The 19,325-nt window shown below is 36.7% G+C and overlaps 4 protein-coding genes across 6 annotated transcripts; 2 read left to right on the top strand and 2 right to left on the bottom strand.

The window, feature by feature from the left end:
* Positions 1-248: 248 nt before the first annotated feature.
* LOC128857728 (uncharacterized) lies at positions 249-2,459 on the bottom strand. Of its 2 annotated transcripts, none has more exons than XM_054093476.1 (2): positions 2,111-2,459; positions 249-2,048 (listed from the first exon to the last, which is right to left on the bottom strand). In XM_054093476.1, exon 2 carries the CDS (start codon positions 2,016-2,018, stop codon positions 873-875), a length of 1,146 nt encoding a protein of 381 aa, XP_053949451.1. In that variant the 5' UTR covers positions 2,019-2,048; positions 2,111-2,459; the 3' UTR covers positions 249-872. The 2 variants fall into 2 exon arrangements, with proteins under 2 accessions (XP_053949451.1, XP_053949448.1); XM_054093473.1 differs by having other exon boundaries at positions 249-2,033; positions 2,111-2,458.
* Positions 2,460-3,474: 1,015 nt separating this feature from the next.
* Positions 3,475-4,443, top strand: LOC128871545 (uncharacterized). Of its 2 annotated transcripts, none has more exons than XM_054113380.1 (2): positions 3,475-3,694; positions 3,781-4,443. In XM_054113380.1, the coding sequence occupies exons 1-2, from the start codon at positions 3,590-3,592 to the stop codon at positions 4,075-4,077; spliced, it is 402 nt and encodes a 133-aa protein (XP_053969355.1). In that variant the 5' UTR covers positions 3,475-3,589; the 3' UTR covers positions 4,078-4,443. The 2 variants fall into 2 exon arrangements, with proteins under 2 accessions (XP_053969355.1, XP_053969354.1); XM_054113379.1 differs by having other exon boundaries at positions 3,475-3,721.
* Positions 4,444-5,319: 876 nt separating this feature from the next.
* Positions 5,320-6,718, bottom strand: LOC128871544 (zinc finger CCHC domain-containing protein 10). The gene is made up of 2 exons (XM_054113377.1): positions 6,517-6,718; positions 5,320-6,429 (listed from the first exon to the last, which is right to left on the bottom strand). The coding sequence occupies exons 1-2, from the start codon at positions 6,588-6,590 to the stop codon at positions 5,880-5,882; spliced, it is 624 nt and encodes a 207-aa protein (XP_053969352.1). The 5' UTR covers positions 6,591-6,718; the 3' UTR covers positions 5,320-5,879.
* Positions 6,719-9,931: 3,213 nt separating this feature from the next.
* LOC128857718 (uncharacterized) lies at positions 9,932-19,113 on the top strand. The gene is made up of 3 exons (XM_054093464.1): positions 9,932-10,715; positions 17,459-17,966; positions 18,063-19,113. The coding sequence occupies exons 1-3, from the start codon at positions 10,593-10,595 to the stop codon at positions 18,632-18,634; spliced, it is 1,203 nt and encodes a 400-aa protein (XP_053949439.1). The 5' UTR covers positions 9,932-10,592; the 3' UTR covers positions 18,635-19,113.
* The last annotated feature ends 212 nt before the right edge of the window (positions 19,114-19,325 follow it).

Below are 19,325 nucleotides of genomic sequence, written 5' to 3'. Positions count from 1 at the left end.
TTTGTAAGTGCATATCTCACTGCTACCTCATGCGACACACTCGTTTAAATTAAACTGATATAACTGTGGGAAGTTCCATCTAAAAGCAATATACCAAAAACAAATTCAATTGATTTGTTATTTCCTGAAAATAGGATTTTATTTTATTTTTATTTAAATTTTTTTATTTCGTTGAAAATCCAGTTGTGAAAAGCACCTTGAATTTTCAATATATATATATTTTTTGTCATATCTCGGAATTAGTAAACTTAATTTTTTTTTTTATTTTTTTACATAAATATAGATATATGTATAACAGTGCTAAAATAGGCGGGGGATTAGTTAAAGTTAAATGGCTGTCATTAGTGAGCAATCAATGTTTTATCGGCTAAAAAATGTAGTCTTAATATTTTCCTAATGCAAACAAAAACACATTCTTTAACCGATCTAAATCATTTACGGTTAAAAAACAAGAATTTACGAAATTATAAATATCCGTTTTTACATCAAAGCGTTCATTGTTGCCATTTAGCTTAAGCTCACCCATCGCCTATTCAAATACATTCACCTTTACACCTTTAGCTAAAAATTAAATTCAGTGATTTTGTCCGATTCCTTACAATTTTAGCGGAATATTTTGAAGTGCTTAATTCAATTTGTAACATCGGATTGCATGATAATAACTCGTTTCATTATGTTAAAATATTTCTTTCTGTTTTGCTCGTATGTTCATATAATATACGGAATGCTCGTCTCATATATAAAATCGGTAAAGCATCATACCAACAGGCAATAAATTTAGAAGTAAATATTAGGTCTAACAATGAAATTCACAGTTGAAGCAGCCTAGCGCACACCAATTGGTCAGGCGCATAATTGCAACAGGCATCAAATTATTGAAATTTTCGTTCAAACTCCGTAAAAGGTCCTCGACTAGTGCCCATAAAAGGCGGCTGTGGCGAATGTAGCGGGCTGTGACGTATATTGTATTCAATGCTTTTATATAGCGGCCGATTATATTCTATTGCTTTTAAATTGCTTGGTGGATATTCCTTGTAATCATGCAGCACTCCTTCTTTCGGCATTTTCTTTTTCATAAATGCGTCTTTCCATATCATCGCCACGAGTATATAAAATCCACCTACAATTTTATTTATCACGTCGATTAGCTTCAATATGATAGGCGTCATTACTTGTGTAAAACGTGTGAATTCGAACATGAAGCGCAACGCGAAGTTACCCAAATATTTGATAGCCACAACGCTACCAGTCAACAATGAGACAACAACTAGTCCCAGAAATTGTAAAAAGTCCTTTATGTTGTCTTTGTTTATATCGTTCGATATAAAATCGTAAACAGTGTGTTTTATGGTTGCTCCCCAGCCACGTAACACATTGACAAAGTCTTCGTAATCGATCTGCATAACTTCTGGATTCTCTACATTCGACCTGCTTGCCAACTCTTCATGCTGTGGTGTGCTCTGTAGTGTCTTCGCTGAATCTTTGACTGCTAACGCTGACGTATTACTGGCATGCGAAAGAGTAGGTGTGTGGAAATGTGACGATGATATTCGTTCAAATCGCGTCTCAGGTTCAACAGCTCGCACTACTTTTAACTTTAGCAATACCTCATTTTTGCGAAAACGAACACTTTTCACACTAAACCAATACTGACCGAATGCAACTTCTTGCAGTTGCAGCCAAATATTTGTATTCAGCGTATACTTCTTCGGTATAATGCCCATGCATGCACCATGTGTTATGCCAATCCACACCTTGGGTGAATTCTGATAAAAAAGTTGCAATTTGCATTTAATGTCCAGTAATAAGCGCTCTACATCGCGTTCACTGCAATGTAGCCCAACTATGTCTCGGTAGTCGCTTACTGCGTCCACGAATCGTCGCTCTTCATAATAACCACGAAAAAATGTTGATTTCAATAGCTGTTTGCAAAGCGACTGTAATGCCTCTTCTTGTGGGCTTAAACCTACCGACGTTGCAATGCTACTCTGCTCCAGTAATTGCTCTTGGCCCAACATGATTTATATCAATATCTAAAGGAATAAAAACTAAATTGTTAAAATTGTATTAACTTGGCCGGTGACCTTGAACAAAAATATTTGACACTTACATTGGCTTTTCAAGCAACAAAGATTTTACATTCACTGGCCCTGCCAGCAGATATACCACAGCAAATAGTTCTTGGACTTTGAATTTTGTATTGGTCACTTTATGTTACTGCTTTTGGTTACTGCTTTTGTTAGAAGGCTACAAAGAGCGCTAATTATTACACTGCGCATTCAAAGTTTTGGACATATGTCGGAGGAATTTGCTATTTATCTATTTTTTATGTTAATTTATTAATTACCAAATTTGGCTAAATTAAATTTAAAATTTTGTTTCTTAAAATGCGAGAAAAAGTAATTTTAATCTGAACAAATTGAACAGCTGCTTTATAGAGTTGCTACTATTTGTAGCAGTATATGGACATACAAATATATTTTAGAAATTCAATGAACACTTTGTACAAAAGTACTCCGTCAACCTGTGAGACTAAAAATAAAATATGACAATATAATTTTTAATTTATTCATTAATTTTTTCCAACTGTATAACCGAATGTTTTTCAAAGAAGACACCATATAGATTATTTGGTTTCAAAATAAACGGAAACGGGTTGCACTAAATTCGTAATGTTGTTCGAGTATTATTACAATGAGGAAATTATGCTCTCTGTAAAGAAGTTTTTTAGCGCAAGCATGATAAACTACAAGGTTTGGCCGTCCGAAGCAAATATGTGAGAGTAACTTCGGCCGTCACGTCATATGGGACACAATGTAATGCATGAAGTGGTGTGGCCAACATCAGAGTTTTAGCCGATTTTGGTTATTTTGAAGGCAAAAAAATATGAGCACTGGCTGCGTTGATTTTTTCTTATATCATCACTAGCGAGCAAACCGGATAATTTGCGAATTATAGGGTTGTAACAACGGGTCTTTTAGGGCAACGCATCTGACTGACATGCCGTGTAAAACATACCGGGTGTCATATTGAAAGTCCTGCCGCATGTAAACAAAAAAACAAAATATTATATTTCGTTGTGTATAAAGACGTTTTTGTTGCTGGTGAATTATATTATAAAATTAATGCTTATTGAAGTGATAGTCGTAGACATTGGGTGCAACCATAACTTCGGGATCGGGACATACATTAATTTTTCAGGACAACTTAGTTAAGCCTAGCCTTTTCTTGACTCTCTCAAGTTGTTCGAAAAGATAAGGGTGCATTTTAATTGGCTCACTTAATTTAAATCCCCTTAATTTTCAGATTTTAAATTGATATAATAAAAAACACCATCAATACAAATTTGCACTATAGAAAATTGTTCATTTTTAAACAGTTGTCATTTTCGCCGCACTTACTGTACGGCAAATATAGCAAGTTACCAGTTTTTGTGCAGCCCGGAGAAATTATCGATAACAAAGATAGTTGATTTCTAGTTGAAAGCATCAAGAATCCAATTGCATCGGTACATCCCTAAAAAAGATTTATTTATATTTTATTATATTTATTTGATTTAATCTTCGAGAAATGTTATAAACAAAACAAAATGGGAGGAAAATCGAATGCAACATTTTTAAAGAATGCACGCATTCAAAAGGAACAACTGCAACTGTGTAAAATCCAAAAAGAGTTAGAAAACATACTAGGCAAAGTAAATGAAGCAATTAATGAATTGAAAGTAAGCGAAATTTCAACTAACCAAACGAATACGTTTAAATATTATTTTACTACATACAGGTAGAAGAATTGCAATTAAAAGCCGGCGCTGCAGCAGTTCTAAGTGAAAACTACCGCTCATCACCTCTAAACGGCATCCATACGACAGAACAACCAAGCACCAGTTCATCTGCTATTTTGTCAATAACCCAGCTACCACCAAGAGCGGATTATAGCGAAGCCTATAGAATACCAAGCGACAACGACGACAATGCATCTATTGATGCTGTTATTATTAATAATCAAATTATAGATTTAAACATGAAAGTGGGGAAAAACTCAATGGAGGAGGAAGAAGACGAAGATATGTGCTTATGAAGTCGGTTACATAGAGAACACGTTGATTCGAAATTAGTATTTATTGAACTTTCAACTTTATTAGAACTTAAATTTAAAATAAATTTTTACTATTAATTTACAATCTATGTCTGTATGTATATGTATATACATAGTCACTTACTATTCATCAATATGTATTATATTTAACGATAAATGAGTAAACTAAATTAGTTCTATTTTTATAAGTATTTATATATTCATTTGCACCTCATTTTATGCATATGTAAAATATATTAATACATTTAATTATGGCTATTACCAAATCGTTCCTTGTTCAACCAATTTAAATAAAATGAGCTTGGCTGCTATAGATATGAATTTAAAAATAACAGTAAATTACATTTACTCAGTTTAAATATGTGCGCTCTTCTTTCCAATACCAGCGTCCACTACCCACGACAGTCGATTCTACGTAACCGGAACGTCCTAGATTTATATCCGGCCAAGGACTGTTACTTTAGCATTCCCCATATATGTATATATGGGGAATGTTTATGCTGCTACAACAACAATGCAGAAAATAATTAATGTATACATTTTGATCATCCATACGAGCTTTTAAAAGAGCTGGAGCGAAAGTGTTGTAAGCCTCTACACAGAAGAATAATGCGAAAACATTTAAGTAAGCAGGTTAACCAGAAACTTTCCGTTTAAAATTGAAGTGTTAAAACTTTAAATAAAATATTGGAATAAAAAGACAGTAAGGGCGTTTTAGAGACTCACATCGGGAAAGTAAACTTAAAAATGGACGAGTAAATTGAAAAAAAAAAAAACATAAAAGCATCGAAAATGAAATAATCATGGAATATGTGTTAAAAGACAAAGAGAATTATGCGATCATGTTGTACTAGAGAAAAAATGTTCCAAGCGGCAAACAATGGTAGCTGAGTTTAATAAAAGATGCAAAAAGATTATAATGAAATAGAGCCAAGAAGCCGATGATTACAATGGCAGAAAATATTATGAGAATGTAATGAAATAGACGTTCAACATCCACAACTCCAAGCTGCAGCCGAAGTTTTATCAGCGGTAAGCAGATACCAACTTAAAGCAGTACCAATAGGAGGAGAAGCCAGACGGTTCGAGTCAAAATATATTTCCGATATTGAAGCTGAGTTTAAACGTCGAGGAATAGGCTAAAAACAACGCTAAATGAACTTCCGCAAAATAAATCACTGGAGTCATGTAATGAATTAAGAGTAATCAAAACCAAACTACAAATTCATTTTGAAAATCATTCATATATGTACATATATTAGGTAACTAGCTAAGAGAGCACAAAGTAAATAATGTACGACTAAGATTTTTGTTGAGTCTTCAAAGTAAATGTCTATAGCAACGAAGCTCAAGTTACAAAGACGCTTACAAGTTTCCAAAATTACAATTACGTTTTAGAGAAACGAAATTTATAGGTTAGAATTGACAGATGAAATAAAATCACACAGTATAGGTAAATTGTAGTAGACCACGACTTTGCTGCATATAAAGAGCTGTTTCTTCCATTTTTTAAGGCGTCTACAAGAACCTGATATCCGTTGTATATTGCAAATACTAGCTGACTGATTTTTCCTGCAATTGTTACTAACTTGGTATGAATGTACTTATGTTATCTTAATGCAATTCGAAACTTAACGTTTTGTGATCCTACTTTTCTTTGATTCATTCTGTAAACAAACACTTAAATCACATGTTTATACCTACATTAATATTACCAACTTAAACTACTAAAGCTTATTATGGTTCTTCATCTCAGTATCTACTTTGCTTATTTCGGTTTCTAATCAAATGTCGTCATCACTAGATGAGCTGGAGGTACGATTGTTTTTTTTCTTTTTTGATGATGTTTGGCAATCGTCATCTGAGCTGGATGATTCGCTTGAATCGCTCGATCCACTGGTGCCTGAATTGCTAGAGTTACTACCAGAACCAGAATCACTACTGCTGCTGTCACTATCAGAGTCTGAAGAACTACTATCGCTCGAGGAATCTTCAGCGGAATCCGAAGAACCACTACCATTTGAATCTGATGACGATTGCGTGTCTGAATTCGATCTTAACGAGTCGTCAGCAGCTGAAGAACCAGAGGAAGTGCGCGCACGTCTTGCACGCTTTGCCTTTGATGACTTGGTTGTATCGCTTGTAGTACTAACAGCACCACTAACATTACTTTCAGTAGATATCTTTTCTGCTATACGCTTTTTTAGTTGTTTGGTGCGCGAAATGCGGTGCACATACTTGCGTTTTTCCTTACATTCATAGGACCAGTGACCGAGCTGTAAGCATTTCTGACAACGTACACCATTTGGGAAAGCTGCGGCCAACTCGGCATTCCTGAAACAAATATAAAAAAAAGCAGATAAGTGAATAAATTGATTGTTAATTTTTAGTACATGGAAAACGTGACCACAGAAAACTAACCGCTTCTTTATAGATAGTTTTCGTGCTGCTAAACCAACGAGCGTCATTTGGATGCTTTTTAGGTGCATCGACATTCCAGTATAAAATACCGGCGATAATTTTTATAATATAAACCGCGCCGATGATAACTCAATATTTTTCATCATATACTATGAACAAACGCTTAAAGAAAGATGCGAAAACATTTTGCTTGCTTTCCTCTTCCTTGTTTCTAGTTGGCAACAGAGTTGCCATTACATCTAAATATGTGCATAAAATATTTCTAAAAGTTCGTTCACATATGCAGTGATTAGAAATAAATCTACGAAAATTAATTATATTTGGCAGATTAGCCACAAAATGGACAATTAGCTGTCAAAATCGTTTTCAACTTATTATAAAGCAATTCGACATTTTGCTGCAGTAACACCGAGCGGGCATTTTCTTCTCCTGGGGCCTTGTACGAATCAAAGAAGCCGCTGGGTAAAAAGGTGTCAGGTCCAGGAAATAGGTACATAGTATGGCGCATTAGTGCAACTTTACTACAACTGGGGTTGAAGTGAGCTATTCACAGAATTTTCTTTTTTGCTCGGCTTTTTATATAGTTGCTGTATTTTGTTAGGATAATCGCGCATTTAACCCAGTACCGAGTGCGATTGATCTTATTAAATTGCCTATATACCGCCTTAAGAAGCACTAATAGAGTTGACCACAACGTTCAACTGAGTTTGCCTTTCGGTTTGTCCACTCAATAACTTACGGCCTATTCCTGGAACGAGGGCAGTGTTGATGTCTCCAGAAAAGTATTCTGTTGCGAGCCCAACTTCCCTGAGGACTTCGTCCACCTTCAGCTTACCTAGGACCGCCAATTAACTTCGGCACGGGAACTGTATTACGCAAAAATAAGTAATGTCACTATCACGCATTACACCCGTTCTGGGTCTCTCCTGCGAGAGGTCCATATTATTTTAGTATTCTTTTTTTTTAGGCTCCTTACCTGGCCCCTTTTGGACCACGAATCTTGAGCCGCTATTTTGCCTATATCCCACGATCCTGGCTGATATTAAGTGGTGCCGGATTATTTCCTTATCCGTTTATAAATCTGGTAGCTACAACTCGTTCCCGCTCCTGGCTTCATCAGCTCCTTCGTAGTGGGATATATGCCGCTCCAGTAACTCGGAGCAAAACCAGTAACTCGACCGGGGATATGGGTTCTGTGGCAAGAAAAGTTTTTGAAAGTGTTTGCTTTACTGAGTCATTGTCATATGTGGGGTGCGTATAGCTTCAGGCTGTAGGCGAATCTATTAAACGTGTTATCGGTAAATCAGATGATTTGATTTTTTTCTTTCGCCGGGTCCATGTGACTGTCAGCCTAGAGTGAAACAAGGCGAATTCATTTTTTGTTTTCTACTTTGCCAATACTTTGCTTTGACAATCAAACGTACATTATTACGTTGTTGTTGGTCTAGTGCCACCATCTTTAATGAATGCGCCTTGTTTTAAACAATACAAAATTTTTAAATACAAAAATAGAAAAAACCTGATGTTTTTAATTACATTTTTGTGAAAAACCCCCGAGCGTTAAGTGGTTAAGTTAAGGGTTCCGTTTTGCGCTTCAGGCAGCCCAATTGCGTGGCCCACAGACTAATCCGCGGTTCTCAGGAAGTATACTTTTGTATTGTGGGTCTGCGGTATATCATCCTCTCTTTGCGCTTGCAAAACTGTCCGGGATCTTTTCGCCTTATATCCTGTTGCTTTGGAAAAGAAATTCTCTGTCACCACATTTTGGTTAGCAAATTAAACAAAAATAAACAAGCATTCAACCGATAACGTAAGAAGACAATGCGATAAAAGCATTTTGCCAGTATAAATTTGTTTTATATATTGTAAATTATTCTTTGTATTTAATTTAATTTAATTTTAATTTTAATAATAAAGAAATGTGTTCAAAACCAGACAGCACCCAAATTTTTCACAAAGGCTATTACAAATGTAATAATCACTGTTCATTTTGGGTGATCTGGTTCTTCAACGCAGCGTAGTCAAAATTAACTTAGAAACAACTCCATCTATCACTCATCCATCTCGGTAAGGAGAGCAGCATAATTCTGCTGACAAACACGGTAATCTATTAAAATTTGTGTTTAATGATGAATTGAATATTCTTGTATGGTTTTCTATTACACAGGTCAACAACGTTTTGTCCTAGGAAAGTGTAGGGTCATTTTCGAAGTAATTTTTTGCGTAGAATCCGAATCCGGGGTTTAAATTGCTCTATCACGTCAGGATTTTGAGATATACTAACCTAAAAGTGCAAAAAACGCTGTTTTTGCCCATTTTTGAGGTTATGTAGCTATGCAGATTTAGATCTTCATAAAAAAGTAAACATAGTATTTTAAAGTATAATTCTTCCTCTTTTAAATGCCGTTGAGTTTGCTTAAATATCTTTATTTTTCACTGAGATATCGCATTTTGAAGTTTCCATGTTTGTGAATTTTTCGATATTCGAAAATCCATTGAGATAACAGAGACGTGATACGGTCGATTACATAGTCGCACAAAAAACAAACATGGAGACTTCAAAATGCGATATCTCAGTGAAAAATAAAGATATTTGAGCAAGCTCAACGGTATTTAAAAGTGGAAGACTTATAATTTAAAATACCAAGTCTACTTTTTTATGAAGAGCAAAATCTGCGTAGCTACATAACCTCAAAAATGGGCAAAAACAGCGTTTTTTGCACTTTTAGGTTAGTATATCTCAAAATCCTGACGTGATAGAGCAATTTAAACCCCGGATTCGGATTCTACGCAAAAAATTACTTCGAAAATGACCCTACACTTTCCTAGGACATTCCGAACCCATGTTTTTGCAGACCTGTGTTATTTACAATGAAACCTTTTTTGAATTTCATATTTTTCTATACATAATTCGCAATTCCTAATATTCCTAAGGTCTGTAATTCTCGTTTCCACCTTCCCTCGGCATTTTTTTTTTTTGCATTAATTTTGCACCATAGCTTTTGACTCTTTTTATGACCCATACCACAAAGTAAACAACAAAACATAAAAAGCTACAATATTTACTTTCCAATTTTGGCTTTCTCTGGTTTTCTTTACATCTGTCGCACGCACACACACATCCACACAGGAATGGTCGTCTTTGTTTTCGTTATAAAATGAATGCGCCTGCGGTCTGTTATTTGTTTTTGTTTATTTCGGACACAGCGAATGCAGCTTGAATAGCAACTAGAATCGGAACAAGGACTTGAATGGCGAAAAATCGATAAATGGGCATTGGCAACAGCAACAGCAACAGCACCATCCGCAGCGGAAGAAGTGATGGCAACGGCCCCGAATGTCCTTTTATACATACATACATATGTATGCACATATATACAGAATACATCAGGCCACCGTAGTTGGGTGAACTTGTGCTGGACTACCACTGGGATGGTGCCGAATGCGATACCCACTTTGGGCAAGAAACATCAATTGATTATCTGCGGTTGGCATTAAAAACCACTGGGTAAATTTGTGTTATGATAGAACCGCGCATGAAAACCAGCTGCCGTGCGATGGCGGTCCTTCAATTGTACAAACTACATAATTAAGCAGAAGCTCGGCCAAAGACCTGACAAAGAATTGTATAAATATAAACAGACATATGTATGTAAGTACATACATATGTACATACTTGGCAGTGCAGGCTGACGAGTTCTTTTCGGTTCTTGCGGCAGTAGAAATGCAACTGAGGAAGTATGATAACGAACGTCAAGGAAATAAGTGTGTTAAAAAATTCGGTTTAGTGATGAAGACTCAGACTTGTTTATAAAAAACCTAGAAAAAAAATGTGAATTAGCAAAGGCTGATTGCAATGTGTAAAATGTGTATATCTTTGAAATAACTAACAATTGATATAAAAAATTATATAAAATCTACATATATTGCATACATATACAAATGTGCATACGAGTATATAATTTAGAAGAACAAAGAATACCAGAATTTTCACACGGCAACTTCATTTTATTGTTTTAATATCATTATCAATATGGTGGAATTTTTTCAAAAAACGTAACTTTTAAGAACAGACAATGGTTAGTAAAAGTGCAGTGAGCGGCGAGGAACGCCCAGTTTTTATTCCGCCTCGCAAACGTCAGACATCAAAAAAAGTGAATGGCGCACAAAACTATGTCGACCACATTGTTAACGTACAGGTGGGTAAAAAACAGATGTTGCTTCATTTTATTATAGTTATAATAACTGGGGATACTAAATAAAAATACTACATTTAAAATTGCATTTTGTGTGTGTAGTGGTGGGAAAGAACACCTTTTGCCTATAGATTGAACAGATGTAAACAAGAAAGTAGGGTAAATGAGTCAATTGTTGTCACCGCTCCAGAAAGAGGAGAAAGCAAATGCAGTCCACTTTCATTTTCTTTGCTGCCGAGTACGGAAATGTGCGTAATGTAACCACATACATTTGTTTGCAGTCATATATCGGCATTGAGGTTTTATAAATGCGATTCAAGTAGCGCTTACGATACGATGCTTTATTTCAAACGCGTTTTTCTTGAAACGACTGTTTTGATACGGTGGCAACGATTCCTCGAAGACTAATGAACCGATTTTAATTTTCTTTTTTTTTTTAATTTTTGTTATCACATTGGCTATCGTTGTACGTAGCCGATTTTCAAAATTTTGAAAAGAGCTATTTTTGTGGGCCAGTTGAAAATCAAACAAATGGTGAAAAACACACATCGAAATTCAAATCACCACCATTTTGTAAAAAAAAAAAAAAAACGGCTACGTAAAACTATAGCCATTATTGTGTAGGTTAATAAAATTTTTGGTTTTTTGATTTCAGATGATTATTCATTGCTGTATCGCTGCCACCAAATGACGTCATTTTTTTTAACTTGTTACGTTTATTTACATAAATTTGTCTATTTTCAATATTTTTGAATAACAATTTACATCAACATAGTTTAATACATATATAATAAATTGCTTTTTGTCCGATTCTCGAATAATCATTCCTACTTACAAAAAAAAATTCTTAAAAATCTACTATTTTTTGACCCCCAACAGTGGCGTTCCCCCTTAACCACTCTCTTGGATTTGCCACATATGGTATAATATATGGGCTGAAAAGTCTCAGTCCCACCACATAGATGGCACTCGTTTTATTGCATTCACCTCTTTTTCAATTAGTACCAACCTTAAAAAGACAGCTGTTAAAATTTCGTGAGTTATTGTGCTGAGAGTGACGCTACTCAAAAAGAATTTCGTGTTTTAATTTTACACTGCTTCTGGATGGGCGAAAATACCGATCAACCGAAGCAATGGCTTAAACAGTGCTCCGCTCCATCAGAAACAGCAATAAAACGATGGTTTTCTGTCTTAATTGTCTTAATGTGATGTCTTCAAAGAACGTGTTGGCTTTATAGGGCATGAGCGTTTCACTATGAGAAAGTTCTCTTCAAAGTGGGGGATTCGTTTGCTCTCTGTTTTGTTTCATCAAGGCATTCGTCTCGCAAGTCAATCAAAACAATGGCAAAACTACATGAATTGAACTTCGAATTGCTCCCACATCCACGCATTCGCCAAATTTGGCTCCCAGCGACTACTGGCTGTTCGCAGACATAAAAAATCAGCTCGCCGGTAAGAAAACTGACTCGAATAAAAAGGTTATCGCAGAAAGTCCTATTTTGAGGCAAATGATAAATTGTTCTACAAAAGTGATATTGAAATGTTGAAATGGAATGAGTGCGTTGGTTTTGATGGAAAAGACGTTGATGGATAAAGTTTTTTATAAAAAATATATTTTTCCCATTCACAGAAGACCTATGTTAATGCGTATGGCCAGGCGGTAACCTTACTGGGAGGGCACAACCAAAAGAGCTTCAAAAACTCATAACCCTCTCCAAGGATGAACTGAGAATGCTCACGGGTATTCTCACAGCACACTGCAGACTGCGTGGCCATCTGCACATGATCGGGTGTGGTCTACTAATACCTGTCGTTTCTGCGGCCAATCCCAGGAGAGTCCAATGCACCCTCCCCTGGAGTGTAGCTCTATAGCGCGGAGAAGATTGAGACATCTTGGCCAAATGCAGCCAGAAGAAAGGCACATATGCTCAATCCAACCCAGCTCTATCCTGAGGGTAATAAGGGAACTAGGTCTGGATGAGGTATTGTGAAGATAGAGGGCACGAAATACCATAATCTTATGCATTTACGAATTTCCAAAACCCAATATTTTTTTTTTTGTTTTTGACTGACGTTGGATTTGAATTTATCCGGTTTCACAAGTTCTTAGACAAGCTTAAGGAAAAGAATTCGTGCAAAAACATCCACTTTGCCTAAGAAAAAAACAAATTATTTTGCATCAAGATAATGCACGGTGTCACAAGAGAATTTTGAAAATAGCTAAAATCTATTAATTAAAGTTCGAATTATTGTAGCATCCATCCTCTTTCACCAGATTTGGCCCCTGCGACTTCCATCTGTTTCCACATCTAAAAAAATGCATGCGTGGAAACATTTTTTATCAAATGATGAGGTTGTAACAGCTGTGAACGCGTATTTTGCAGCCCTTCTAGACTCAGGGATGGAAATCATGAATTGGAATCTCTTTGGAACAATTGTATTGATGTTCAGGATATTGATATTCATGTACTGAATAATAAAATGTATTTCAAACCAAAACATTATGTTTTTCTTATCGAACCGCCAAAACTGTTTTAGTAAGTATTTCATCAAAATACGTGCTTTCAGTTTATGACTTGTCTGAGGCAAATGAAATATTCTAAGCTTCTAACTTCGAACAGGGCAAATTTTAAATGAAAAATGCAATTCCGAGCCATTTAACAACAAAAAAATTTAGTTGCAGCAACACATGCTGATAGCATTTAATATATTTTTTTAGCACTTTAAATATTTCTGTGCTCATATTGGTGATAACATTTTTGCGGACCAAAAAGCATCAACATAAATTTGGAATAAATGTTTTAATTAGCGCAACGGTGGAGGTTTCACTTAGTTATCATTTGCCAATTCTATTCAAGTCATGTGTCATTTATTAACTATGGATTAGTAGGTGCCAATTAAATAGAATCAAGAGGTGAGGCGAGGAGTTTTATTCGTTTGTCCTTTCCAATGCATCATACATCAAAGATACTTGTTGTTTAGATTGAATACATTTTAAAGAAGAAGATTAACTAATTAAGCTACTGGATCCATACCCCATTTGCCACCAACAATAGTTACAACCTATTATGCTCTCTTGCATCCATTCACAAGATCTCACAGCCCATCGTTACATGGCCCTTCTGCCGGGTTTTCCACTATCGTGGAAACGATGATGTCCTCAGTTCAAAGTACAGCTCGCGATTTGTTAGCACGTTTTCGAACAGGCCAAGCTCGGGCGAGGGATTACTCGAACACCGATGCTATTATAATTACCCGAAAATTTCGGAAATATCTAGCCTATCCGAGTGATTCGACCAGTACTTTTGTCTATTTTAACTTTTTTGTAAGCACTTTATTTAGTTTTACAAATTCTTTATACACAGTGATATTCTCATTGGAAAACTAAAGAAATGCTAATAAATAAAATTGATAGTTTTTGTTTAGCTGTTCAAATTGTGCAGTTGAGCAATGGATGAGTTTCGAGCAAGTATCTGAAGCTCTAGTTTAAAGCAAGAAATGTTGGTGAGTGCAACTTTTCTAAATAAATATAATTGCCATCCATTAAAAGGTGTTTGATCGAGCTTCCTGTCTAATTAGTGGCATGGACCTTGATTAAGTAACCTCAAAGGACTTCCGAACGGCAAATTCTTTTCTATGAGAAACTTTTGTTTTCTATAATGCGCAAAGACTATTGTATATTTTCGAGCAATCGGCAGATAAATTTAAAATACAAATCTCCAACACCAATACAAAAGCCATGACCGTGTCGAAACAACCGTTGAGATGTAAACTGGTCGTGTACGAGCGAAGCATAGAGCAAGTCATGAGTTTTCAGTACTTGGGATCGACAATAACATCGCATAGGGATTTGGCGGAGGCGGTCAAAGCGCAATCAACCAAAGCAGCACGAATTTCCGAGTACTTGAGAGATATAAATAAAAATAAATAATTGGCGCGTACACTTCTGTTAGGTGTTTGGCCGAGCTCCTCCTCCTATTTGTGGTGTGCGTCTTGATGTTGTTCCACAAATGGAGGGACCTACAGTTTCAAGCCGACTCCGAACGGCAGATATTTTTATGAGGAGCTTTTTCATGGCAGAAATACACTCGGAGGTTTGCCATTGCCTGCCGAGGGGCGACCGCTATTAGAAAAATGTTTTTATTAATTTTGCTTTCACCGAGATTCGAACCAACGATCTCTCTGTGAATTCCGAATGGTAATCACGCACCAACCCATTCGGCTACGGCGGCCGCCCTTGAGAGATATAGTGTGAAGAAATAAGAACATGTGTGTTAGGAGTAATACAGTCGAAGCCCGTACAGATACGACCACAACACAGCGTATCCTTACCACCACAGAAATGCAAACGCTCGGAGCGGTTTGTGGGCGCACAAGGCTTGATCATATCAGAAACGAAGAGATCCGTTCATTATGTGATGTTCAAGACATCTGCAAATGGGGTGGAAGACGTCGAAAAGAGTGGCAAAAGCATGTAAAGAAAATGGGACCTGACAGTGTAGCCAGAATCGCAATGGAGAATAAATCACTAGCCAATAGACCCCAGGGAAGACCACCGAAACGATAGCATGAGTACTGGACGACTGAATTGCAAAATGATTGAATTGTGATATGTATTAAATTGTTTACTATAAAATTGTTTGTATAATTATAAGAATTGTATATTGCAATGTATAAATTTCTAACATTAAGAAATTTCTTGTTGTAAATAACAAGATATAATCTTAAATAAAGTGGAAGAAGAAGAAGACGAAGATCAGTTTTTTCATGGCAAAACTATCCTTGCCTGCCAAGATGGTAACAATTTTCGGAGAAACGGCTCGATCCTTCATTCAAAGAATCATGCTAAGATTTCCCTGATGGTATTCTCCTGGGCTGTGGTATGGTTGATTGGTAGAGGTGGTGTCTGAGTGACACACACCAGATTCAGTTAGCACGAAAAGTGCCAAACCATCTTGATTTTACTACAAATCTGCCTATGTCTTTTCTGTAATTTCTTTCAAGTAGCCATCGAACATTCTCTCAACATTTTATGCCGTAGAGCGCCCAGACTTGGGCACTCACACAGATAGTGAAAGACTGTCTCCCTAGAATCCAGCATGATCTCCGATAGGCCAATGGCCGGTTATTATTGACATAACTCTAAAGATTTCTGCCCTTGACTTTCTTAACAGCTCATCAATTCTGGGTTTGCTGTAATTTGTCCACGTTTCCTTCGTTATTTTACAGACATCGGTGTTGGCCCTTCTGTCAATAGCCTGCTTTTGGAATTGCAAAAAAATCTCCCTTTTATAGACGGTTCGGGGGTAGCCCATTACCACCACTTCAGAAACCCCTTGCCTTGCTAGTTCATCAGCTTTCAGATTTAATTCTGTGTTCCTATGACTAGGTACCCATATGAGGGAGATGTCTGTCATGCGTGCTAAGGCATTTAATTCTTCTTTGTGTTGTGGAAAAAAAGGGTGCTTCTGATAGTTGTTGTGAATGATTTCTGGTCCTTATCCCGAGAACCTCTGCTTGAGAGATGCTTTTCCAATTCGTCATGCGAAACGACTTGGAAACTTCGAGGTCTTTTGAATATACATTCGCGCCGACGACACAATCCATCGTGGATTCATCGGTGTAACTCCCATTCCTTTCGCGTGGAAAACATTACCTTGAATTCTAGCCTGAAGTCTATGGAAGCGGTAATGTAGTCTGATGGATTGCCGTTTAGCCTTCGACTATCAAAAATTGTAATATGGCCAAACATTCTAGCATTGCAACAACCACCTCTTTTATTCTGCTGACGGTATTTGCTGCTGTTAGTCGTAGTTGCAAATCTATTGGTAACAGGTTTAGTATGACATTCAGTGCCTCTGTTGGGCACGATTTCTCCAGTTATTCCTACGCAGGCTGCTCGTTGTCGTTAGTTAACTGCCTTACGTTGTTGTTTAATGCAGGCCACTCCACTAATGCCCCGTATGTCAAAATCGGACTTACTATGGCAGTGTACATCCAGAGTGCGAGTTTATACTCTAAACTTAAATTTCCGCTAATAACTATTTTGTATACGTGCTACATAAGCTTTTTCTACATTGTGCAACCAGTTCAGTTGCGGATCAAGCATTGATCCTAGATATGTTGCCCTATCTGAAAGCGGAATTTCAACCTCATTGATTGACGGTAGTCTAAACAGTGGCTTCTTGTTTTTATTTGTAAACAACATTAACGGGGTTTTGTTTGATTTAACTTTAAGACAACTGTTAGTAGCCCATTTACTAAGTTCTTCCAGAGCTCCCTCTAGTATTGCACTAATAGCGGAAGTAAATAGACCCGCTGTTAAGATCACGACACATACCCCCTTTCACACCCCTTTGTTGAGTTGCAGTCAAATTTTGTTTGGGCTGTGGTGTACTTTTTGCTTTTTGTGGCCCTATAGTCATTTGCCGGTTTGAGCCGACCCAAAAAATTTCACTAATTCATTTTCTCTTTGAGATAACCATATTGTAGAAAGATCTTTCTGAACTTTGGCATTTCTTTGCCTACGCGGGCGTCCTTTCTTTCATTACCCACCTGTGGGTATATTTTGACGTAAAAAGTAACTCAATTCAATTTCAATAAGTCTGTTATTTTTAGCCTCACACAGAACATGCAATATTAAAAAAACGATTTCCCGCAGATTACACGAACGCCCTTTTACCGTTTCTGTCTTTTTGAACGAATTATGGAAGAAAAAAACATAATATTTACTATTGTAATTGCAGAACCGTCAAAAACTTTCACCATCAAATCCTGCACTTGACGAGGACTTACTCAAAACCTCCTTAATATTGAAAAATAAACAACCACTGCCGCAAATACCAGGTGCTCAGACCAATGGAGATGCTACCGACGACCAATTGGCACACAAGACTTCACAGTCCATAGACAATATTTATGAAGACGATAATGAATTGCAGAATTTTGAGAGCGTTTCACAAGGCACAAAATCAACAAATCGGCATGAAAGTACTACAGTTACGCCAAGTAGCTATTCAGAGAGTAGTTTGGATGCAAAGTCTCACGATTGTCTTAGCAATCGCTCTTCCTCAAAGAAACGCGTAAATATTCGTACCGATCCCTTGCATGTGCGAAGTCAACGTGAGTCACCTGAAATAACTAACTATGAGGATCTGGAATCGGGTGAGACGAGCGTTTTAAATGCCGATGTGCATAGTTTGGAGAGGTACAATACGCGCAGGTCAATGGATAGTAATTATCTAACTATGACAGGTGGGTTGAATTGCAATAATTTGCAAAATTTTGAAATTTTAACCAATATCTTACTTTAATAATAAATAATTTTCATTTAACTGTTTGTGCGCTCAGGTACAATTAAACGCGGCCGCAAAAAGGGTCAAAGCCTGGATCTGCAAATCAATATCAGTCGCGAAGAGCTGGAACAAATCAATGCTGTTACAGCTGCCACTCAGGTGAATAAACAGCAGAATCTCTGTTGCACCTGCACTCCGAAAACCGGTCTACATATTCTTATCTTATCACTGATATGTCTTCCATTCGTGACGTTAGTCTCGAGCATATATTCATTTTATATTGGCACACTCACCTGGTACAACATGTTCAACTACTTCAATGAGGAAAAATCTTGCGTTTATAAATTCTTTATGTCACCCATACTTATACTCGCCTATCCGGTGGGCATACTCGTTTGCACCCTCGGCCTAGGCATATATGCGGGCATTGTGCAATTAAGTCTACAACTCAATAGTTGGTTGAACGAGATGGCCGACATTGAGAAGGGCTTTTACGGCTGGTTATGCTCATTCCTACATCTCTCCGATTGCAGCCCATACGAAGTGGTCATATTAACAGAGATACGACTGCCGCACGATGTGCCTCGTGTACATGTGAATACTTCCACTGAAGAATTATCGCTGTAAGCGCACCGCAGGACGAACAAAAATCGGTATTTACTTGCAACTCAATAGTGAACAGAAGCCGTCAAGTTTTTTGGAAAGTGATATCACACAAATATTGTGGAATGCAAATCGAAAAGTGCAACAAAGATTATTTTCAATTTTCGCTAATGTAGTAGTGTACTTTTTTGTGTGCAGATAGCGAAAGATAAGGCGTTGGGTGATAATTTAGAAAGCGTAATATTTAAAACAATAAAATGAAAAAGAAAACAGTTTAAAGAGTAGAAAATAAGTAAATTTAAATATTAGATTGCGCGCTATGCTATTTTCGTTTCAGAAACATACATATACGTACACAAAACTACTACTATACATGTAGATAATGATAATAAGTATTAGTATTCGACAAGCGGCATCTTATATACTTGCATACATACTTATACATACATATATGTATGCATATGATACCAAGGCGAATCTAATTAAAATTAATGAATTAACGAATGCGCCTCGTACGCTATCATAAAAATTTTTTGGTAAATGTGAAATGCGATTTTTTCTTATCACATTTTCAATGGAAATAAATGGTGCGAATACTAATGGACATACAATACATGTAGGGGATGCGTAAGGCGTGGTATTTGTCGTATTTGCCCTATGTTGTATTATTTTAGTACTGCAATGTATGAAAAGCATGGGCTCCGTATAAAATTTG

The sequence above is a fragment of the Anastrepha ludens genome, chromosome 2, assembly GCF_028408465.1.
Source record: "Anastrepha ludens isolate Willacy chromosome 2, idAnaLude1.1, whole genome shotgun sequence".
In the NCBI taxonomy this organism is placed as follows: Eukaryota; Metazoa; Arthropoda; class Insecta; order Diptera; family Tephritidae; genus Anastrepha; species Anastrepha ludens.
The sequence above is the reverse complement of the archived record's forward strand: the minus strand, read 5'-3'. Positions and strand labels throughout refer to the sequence as shown.